Source organism: Mus pahari, chromosome 13 (assembly GCF_900095145.1).
Source record: "Mus pahari chromosome 13, PAHARI_EIJ_v1.1, whole genome shotgun sequence".
Lineage (NCBI taxonomy): Eukaryota > Metazoa > Chordata > Mammalia > Rodentia > Muridae > Mus > Mus pahari.
The window spans coordinates 75,589,376-75,598,432 of NC_034602.1; the positions used below are offsets into that span (position 1 = coordinate 75,589,376).

Genomic DNA, 9,057 nt, shown 5'->3' on the forward strand with positions numbered 1-9,057 from the left:
GTGGATATTAGCACAGAAACTCAGAATACCCAAGATACAATTCACAGACCACATGAAGCTCAAGAAGAAGGAAGACCAAAGTGTGGCTACTTCCGTTCTCCGTATAAGGGGGAAAGTACCCATGGGAGAAGTTACAGAGACAAAGTGTGGAGCAGAGACTAAAGGAAAGGCCATCCAGAGTCTGCCTCACCTGGGGATCCATCCCATATACAGTCACCAAATGCAGACACTATTATGAATGCCAACAAGTGTTTTTGACAGGAGCCTGATATAGCTGTCTCCTGAGGGGCTATACCAGTGCCTGACAAATACCGAGGTGGATGCTCTCAGCCAACCATTGGACTGAGCACAGGGTCCCCAATGGAGCAACTAGAGAAAAGACCCAAGGAGCTGAAGGGGTTTGCAGCCCCATAGGAGGAACAACAATATGAACCAACCAGTACTCCCCGAGCTCCCTGGGACTAAACCACCAACCAAAGAAAACACATGGAGGGACCCATGGCTCCAGCCACATATGTAGCAGAGGATGCCCTTGTTGGTTATCAGTGGGAGGAAAAGCCCTTGATCCCATGAAGGCTCTATGCTCCAGTATAGGGGAATGCTAGCGCCAGGAAGCAGGAGTGGGTAGGTTAGTAAGCAGGGGTGGAGGGAGGGGATAGGCGGTTTTTGGAGGTGAAAACAGGAAAGGGGATAACATTTGAAATATAAATAAAGAAAATATCTAATAAAACAAACCAAGAAGAGGAAGAAGAGAAAGAAGATGAAGAAGGAGGAGGAAGAGGAGGAAGAAGAGGAGGAGGAGGAAGTGGAGGAGGAGGAGTGTTTGGAGTAAGAAATATTATTTCTGTAGTAAGACAGCTTAAGTCCTTAGTTTTTATATTTATTTGCTAGTTCGTTGATTATCTCCTTATAGAAACACTAAGTTCTAACTAATAGGGACTGTGTCTACTTTCTTCTTCTTCTTTTCTTTTCTTTCTTTTTTGTTTTTGTTTTTGTTTTTTGTTTTTTTTTTTCGAGACAGGGTTTCTCTGTGTAGCCCTGGCTGTCCTGGAACTCACTCTGTAGACCACACTGGCCTCGAACTCAGAAATCCACCTGTCTCTGCCTTCCAAGTGCTGGGATTACAGCCATGCGCCACCACTGCCGGGCTGTGTCTACTTTCTTCATCAATATCCTCAGTCTGAAAATCTTTCCAAAGACAAAACAAAACAAAAGAAAACAAAACAAAAAATGCCATATCTCTAGTTTTAAAAGCACTGGGCTAAAAGTCACTTGAAGTCAAAGTCTGAGAACAAACTTTTGGGATGAACATTTACTATTTTAATTGTACTAATAATTCCATTAAAAGTGCCATGATCATATGTAAAAACTCACAAAAATATGTAAGAAGTGCAATTTTTATGTATTAGTTATCCTTCAATAAAGTTTTAAATGTTAGTGTAGTAAATGTTAATGACCATAGGGTATAAAAGCATGAGAAACAAATAAAAATCCGTCTCCTTTCGTTCCTCAGCTTTCTCAGTTTTCCCAATGCGGTGTCAGCAAACCCATGTGTATGAAGGAAACTTACCACAGGCAGCAAAATAGGCAATGAGTCCAATTACTACTGCTGCAAGCACCGCCGTTAAGATGCCCAGGGTAATCTTGCCACACCTTGTGAGTTTTAGCTTTGTTTTGCACTCTGTTCTGAGGAAAAGGACAGAAAGGCAATCGGTAAGAGCTCAATTCAGGCCTGTTGGAAATACATATGAATTTAATATTAAGTGCAAAAGTGTGCTATTTTACATTAATAATGCATTCAGTAAACTGAAGAGCTTCAAAACAGTGGAGTTTGTGCATACATTATTGGGGCTGCTTATTTCTCAGCACCTATGATCGATATCGGTAATATTAAATCAATATTCACTTATTTCTGCAAAAAATATTTGTAATTTTTTTATTGTGCCAGGCACTGCTGTAGGAACAGTCATGTCTGTTCCTACGACACTTACAAACTACAGAGTAGAGATAGACAGGAATAAATAAATAGATAAATAAAAATAAATAAATGCAATCTGTAATTGCCTACAAGTGCTATCGGAACAGAAAGATCAGAAATAAGAATGCTGGTATTAGGTGCAGGTGTGATAAATTGCTATTAAGTCAGCAGTCAGGGGCAAGACCCAGGAAGGTAAAATGTGAGAACAGTGAGCAGAGCTAAGGGAAATTCGAGACAAAAGAGAATGACTCAAGGAAGGCCCAGGGTAAGCATAAGTGTGGCAAAAAGGACAGTGTGTCTGGAGCTGTAGTGAGGGGAGAAGTGTGAATGTAACCTCGAGAGGCAGAATTTCCAGAGCCTCGTGATAATGATTTTGGTTTTCCTTTCAGCAAAATGACAGCACTGAGCACTGAGCAGGCTGGAGTGGAGGATTGCGGTGACTTGGCTCAATGTTTTAATGGAATGCGTTTGTATGTTGTAAAGAATAAACTGTAGAGGACAAGGAGAAAGAGAGGGACAAGACAGAAAATATTACAGAGACTGGAACAGAAGATGGTGTTGGCTGAGACCAGAGTATTAAAGGTGCAAGAAAGAGTCTCAACTTTGTATAGGGTTTAGGGATAAAGCTAGAGATATCCTCATGAAAAGATGGATTCTAAGAGATGTCGAAGATGATTTCTAGGTGTTTAGCTGGAACGCTTAAAATATGGCGCTGCCATCACATGACATTAAAAGGCTTTGCAGCAGCAGTATCGTTGTTAGGGATGCTTAGCAGGTATTCATGAGGCAATGTGGGTTAGATATACAAGCGTAGAATGTGGAGTAAGAATATGGGCAGGTCTTATTATCTTGTCATCCTTGAGCACGTACAGTGGTCTATCAGTGGATGACAATACCAAGGAGGTAGAGAAACAGACCGAGGTAGGATCAGTGGTGCAGATGTTTGCCAGAATGTTAGAGAGAAAGCGGACCTGGCAGAAAGTAGATGCCAGAGGAAATAACAAGGATAGGAGAGGCAGTTAGAGTAGATCCTGGAGGCCAATGGAGGCTGATCAAGGATGAGGAACAGGGAAAGCTGTGCCAGAAGATAACTCAGACGAAGTCAAGAATAAGGATGGTAGTCACGGATGGGTGTCATAAAGGTGATCTTGACAGAAAGCTCTAGGAATAAGAGGGTTAGACAGTTAAACTGAGAGCAGAGTTAGTGTAAATAGAGACAGAACCAATGGCTTTTCATTCGCCGAGTTTGCTGAAAAGAGGAGAAAAGAAAAGGCCCTGTACCCCGGGGAGGAAGTAGAAAATGATTAAAAAAAAACTTGAATGTACATTAAAAAAAAGACTAGTTGAACAGATGGTCATATTCCTATTTTATAACCGTAAGAACTGTTAACATTTTACAATAATATTTATTTCATGTTTTTATGTAGCTTCTCAATGGTTACAATGAACTGATGATGTCACCCTGGGTGATTGACAGTCTATATAAAACTTTAGAGTATTTTATCTGTGACCATTCCTACACCTAGTGAAGCTATTAATTTTTTAATATCCATTGATATCAAGTTCACATTTAAGCTTGTCTTTAAAGTGTTTTTTTACATATTTGGTTTGAGCTGAGCTGAAACTAAAATTCCTATGTTGCATTTGGTTGCTGTATGTCTCAACTTTTTGAACTTAGAATAGTTTTCAAATTCTGCTTTATTTTCCCTTATGTCCTTTCTCTGCTGTAGTTTCTGATCAAATTATTTTTACAGAGTATGTTCTTTCTAGAATACGTTTCTGTTATTTTTAAAATGTTTCACATTAATGTTCCATTTTGAAGCAATTACAGACTTTCATGCACCTAAAAGAAATAATATCATTTCTTTGCACCCTTTAAGTAGTTTTCCTTGATGGCAATTTTTACTATAATATCACAACCTGGACCTTGATATGCATAGAGCCATGATGTTGAGCGCTTCTATCATAAGAGGCCCTGCATGTTCAACTACTTAATGCACTTGTCTCCTCTTCCCCACCTTCTTTAACCCCTCACAATCACCGATTTGATTTCCCTCCTTGTGTGTTTGTATTGCAGGGGCATTATAGAATAAAATTGAACAATATATAACGTTTGGAAGTCTCCTTTTCACTCAATTATTGAATTTGTTAATTATTATTCACAAATCACCGACATTAAGTACATCGCGGAAACAATAGAGGGCAGCATAGGCGAATATACAACAATTTAATCAATATGTTTTAAAATCTGTGTGAGTGGTGTGCAAATACCTGTGGGTGGCATGGTCAGAGATCCATGCCATGTGCCTTTCTCTCTCTCCCCACCTTTGTAATAAGCAAATATAGAATTATTTTGAATGACATGCAAGTTTAAAAGTTTTCTAAGTTAGTGGGAGCCCTTGTTCCCTGTGGTAGGATCCCACAGTTATGGACATGTGTAATGTTTCTCTGCAAAACTCAAGTCGTCCAATTCAAAGCCACAGCCTCAGAAAGCCAACTGTCTCTGCAGTCAGTTCCACCTTAGTTTTTGAGTCATTTGCCCACCCTGGAGCTTCTGATCCAGTCAGATCCCCACGATCTGCCTGTCTTTACCTCTTCCACAGTGATTATAGGCACTGTGACCCCAAGAGTGGCTTTTAAGTGAGTACTGGGGCTCTCAAATCAGGTCTACATGTTTGCCCAGCAAAAACTTTACTTATTGAGCCCTCTTTAAAAACTTTTATATTTCAAATGTATTTTTTTAACTTTTAAAACTTTTATAAACTTTAAAGCTATTATAAAAAACCTGTCTCATTATTTACAAACTGGGAAGCTATTTTATTTTAGTATATTTATGGTTTAGCACCGGGAAATGCTATTTTATTTCGATATACACAAATGTGGAATGTCTAAAGACAAAAGTGTCTTTAGAAATAATTAAATGAAAAACTTACTGCCACCCATATCTGTTAACCACTTTATCTTTTTCCCTGTAAATGTAACATGGAAGAACTGTACAAAATTAACATGTTCTGTGTGTTCCAAATCGCTACCAGCTTGCAGGACTGCCACAACAAGTTCTACAGACTAGACAGAGTCAGGGTAGAATGTTCTGTTCTTGCTTATGGAGGCTGCAAACCTGAAAATAAGATTCTGGCAGATTCACATCTGCCAAGAGCATGCTATCTGACTTGTAGGTGATGGGTCTTCTCTTTTGACATCACACTAGTCTTTTGTTTTCCTATCTTGACTCTTCCCTCTGTAAGCACTTACATACTGTGGTGGAATCTATCCAATAACCTTGGTAAAAATCACGCCATTTTAATTTTCCCTATATGCATTCATGTTCTAAGATATCAGGGGCTGCAATATTAATAGATGGATGGGAGGGCACTGTTCAATCCATTACATATATTTTTATATTTTATGTATGTATTTTGCTTTATGAGTTACTATTAGTGCATGTATAAATATCAGTATTTTATTTTATATTAAGGGAAACTCATATTTTGTTTTATATGCCATATTACATACTTTATATTTTACTTGGTCTATATATTCTACCCATATACATGTTACATAATTATATGCTTATACAGATATTTCTAACATTAAGAATCATAAATATATCTTTTAGTAACTACATGAAATACTGGTCACTTTGAATCACCTATATTAGTGCCTATATTATTTTGATTTTTGTTTAGTAACAAAATCAGATATCTGTTAGGAAGTTGACTTTTTAGTTACTTGGCACCAAGTCTCTGAGAAGATAGGGTTTTTTTTTCCCCTAAAGAAACAGTGTCAGTTGAGGTTCCAATGTGGATGACATTTCTATGTCTTCTCAGAAATTTCATTTTACTTCATATAAGATTATCATTATTAAAAAGTACATTGTCCAAGTTGTTTGCACATAGAAATTGGTGTCTCCCAGTGTTTCCGTATGGTGCCTATGAGCTTTTGGGGTTGGGATATAAAAAGGAATTAATCCAGATATGTCCAGTCCCCTGTCTCTCCAGATTAGCCTTGAAATCCAGGTTCAAGAGATTTCTTCTGATTTAGATAGAAAATATATTTTCCCCAGACTGATCAGCTCATGTATCTACTTTAGAGTGGTATTTCTGATTTTGGGGGAATTGTCTGAATGATATGGTAAGTCCTGGGAATCTAATCCTGAACATGAATGTGTACCCTTAGACATTTCCCCACAATGTTTTACCAGTAAAAGCACGTATATTTAACTTTTACTCATGCAGCTTGCCACAGAATAAGTCCCAATGAAATTGTTCTAAATGAAAAATTTGATGTGGCAAACAGTTAATGTCTATTTTTCAACTCTTCTTAACTGTGTTCTTTATAATAGAACCATATCAAATTTTGCTTCTATAAATAAAAAGCCAGACTCTTAACAGTTTTATAATAATTTTAGAGTTTATAGATATTCAGAAAGCATTTGCTGTTTTACAGAATTCTGATTTCCTACAAAGCTATGTAAAAGCAATTCTTGGGTACAAACGTTTGTCTGGTTGGGAGTTATCATTGACTTCAAACTTCCCTAATGGAACATCCTGGAGAGAGAAACTTCCTTGCCTGGAGCTGAGAGGGATTTACAAATACTCATTCTCTGCTTCTCATGTTAAGGAAGGGGAGGCAGCCAGCATTTGTAGTGATCATTCTCTGTGGGGCCAGCCAGAGGCTGGAAGAGGGGCTCCCTCTGGCTAGCCTCATACACATAGGTGAGACTGAGGACTAGGGCATTGCTCGCATCCCAGAAATCCTTCCTACTCTCAAAGGACTTACTGGTTTCAGTGTGGAGCAGTACATTTTAAACTCAAGAGAAAAGTCCCACATTGTTGTTATTATTTCTCTCTAGAACATTCTTATGAACAACATCAAGCATGCCAATTCTCCATTCCCAAATGCTTATTACTAGATGGAATGTTGTTTGTAAAACAAACTGCATAACTTTAAACAGAAGTCAGTTGAAGTTGGTAAGTTGGTAAGCAGTTGAGATAAAGAACAAAATAACCTTGGTTTGATTTTATCATCAATGCTGCTTTCCAACATGTGTTTTTACTAACAGTGTATATTAGTGTATCGTTCATGTGTAATAGTGATAAGATTAGTGAGGCAAAGGATTATTGACAAATTGCACAGGTAATATTTATGGAGTATAAGAAGGTGATCCACTTAATCTGAAGGAGACAGAACACACTACTTAGGACCTGAGATTTTATAAGTTTTGTTAAGCAAACGAAATGATGAACAGTAACTTAATTTTATGGAAAATATTTTAGTATTTCTCTTTTAACAGTAAAAAATAGCTAAATACTAATACAAATAGAAAACGTGACATTATTAAGTTATAACATCCCCACATACTGGTTATCCAGAATCTATATTTTATCTAGACTTGTGTCAATTAAAAAAAAATTCCCAGTTTATCAATATTTGCATTTTGTGATAGTGCTGGAGAAACTAATGTGTTAGTGTTAAACTGATTAGTTTAAAAATTAAAATGTAATGTAAAATTTCTGGTCCACCTGCCTTCTGAATCAGAGGTCAGTACATTTTTTTTTGGCTTCCAAGGCTAATTACTAGCCAATGCATCATTGCTAATGTCAAGAATTTAAATGTTCTTGTTGGTTTTGCCTTTGCTTCCAAACTGAATGTTCAATTATGTCGCTGAAAATATCGAGTCATGAAGCACTGTAGTGTTCCAATAATTAAAACAAACAAACAAATAAACAAGCAAGACCTCAGCTTTGCCTTACCACTTCTGAGGGGGAGAATATCACAGTAAATAAAAAACGGCAAATACAATTACATCTCTATTGCACCACACCATTAGAAACACAGGCATGTATTTAATATACACCTGTTTAATGTCCTTTCTGTATTCATGGTGGAACTATCTTTTAAAGATACCCGAGTCCAAAATCTTCAAGCTTCAGCAATTACACAAGAACACCTTGTTGTTTGTAACTGAAAAGTTTTCCAGGGAATTTAGAGTGAACTCCAATGGTGAAAACTCTTCCATTGTAACCATTTCCCCGCTTGTTTTAAATTTGTATTGGTCCTATTTCCATAGGAGATGAAAGGAACTGCTCATTTTTAAGAACCTAAAAATCGGGTTAAGTAGATAACTATGCTAGTCCTTTGAGCAGGACCCTTGCTGAGCCATGGCAAACCTTCCTGCCCCCTCCCCTCCTGGCCCCTCCCCTTCTGCCCCCTCCCTTTCACACACCTGTTCTGCAAGGCTGTCCATGGCTCTTCACTCCTCCGAGGCTGTCCCCTTGCCATCTTGCCCTTGAGTGCTGGGTGACACAGTCATCCTCCACCTATTTAGCTTACAAGAATCTATGGCTTTTATGTGTTTTATGATAATGGCCTAATGATAATACTTAGCACTTACACAACTTTTCATCTTCAAAGTGCTTTCCAAACATTTATTAATTAATTTTTAAAACATTAGTAAACTGGGAGCTGTGTGTATGCCAATCCATAAATAATAAATAGTCATATCAGCCCAGTTGGGGGGTGCAAAATTTAAAATTAAGTTGTAAGGAGCGTGGGTTTGCATGTCCTGCACTGAAGACAGTTGTCTCTTTTCTCTCCTGATCTTGCTTAGACTTCACTTCTAAAATGTGTGGCGCTTTCTCTTTGGTTCCCCTGTGAACAGCCAGTGGCTCTTGAAGCCCTAACCTTCCATTAGTATCTGAATGTTTTCCAACCCATAACTCTCTTGCAACCATGTATCATCCTTCCATGAGATCCCTCCTGAAATTTTTACTGCTGCTTTAATTCTAGTGCTCTTTAAAGAATGTTTGATACTCTGAAATCTACAGGGTGTTGAGTTTTAATGAAAAGATATATGACTTTAACTAGCAATTTCCACGTTTTGGACAGCTTTTTGGCTTTTCCTGGCCAATTTTGATATTGGTGTGGAGGCGAGATAGGACACATCTTAATGTTCAACTATGTTTAAAAAACTGAATTTGCTAGAGGCCAGGGACACAGTAAGGGTGGAAGGAAGGTTCTAGTTTATATGCTGCTGGAGAAAGGGTTTACTTGTTTAATAGTCTTTTCTGTTTCTTCCT

The 9,057-nt window shown here is 37.8% G+C and overlaps 1 protein-coding gene across 1 annotated transcript in view; it reads right to left on the bottom strand.

The window, feature by feature from the left end:
* The window catches only part of LOC110330206 (transmembrane protease serine 11C), a 59,634-nt gene extending 51,374 nt beyond the window's left edge, over positions 1–8,260 (bottom strand). Inside the window, exons 1-2 of the mRNA XM_021210183.1 lie at positions 8,205–8,260; positions 1,571–1,686 (exon numbers count right to left, since the gene is read on the bottom strand). Of these exons, the coding sequence (XP_021065842.1) occupies positions 1,571–1,686; positions 8,205–8,260 (172 nt within the window). The remainder of the gene's footprint in view (positions 1–1,570; positions 1,687–8,204) is intronic.
* Between the last annotated feature and the right edge of the window lie 797 nt (positions 8,261–9,057).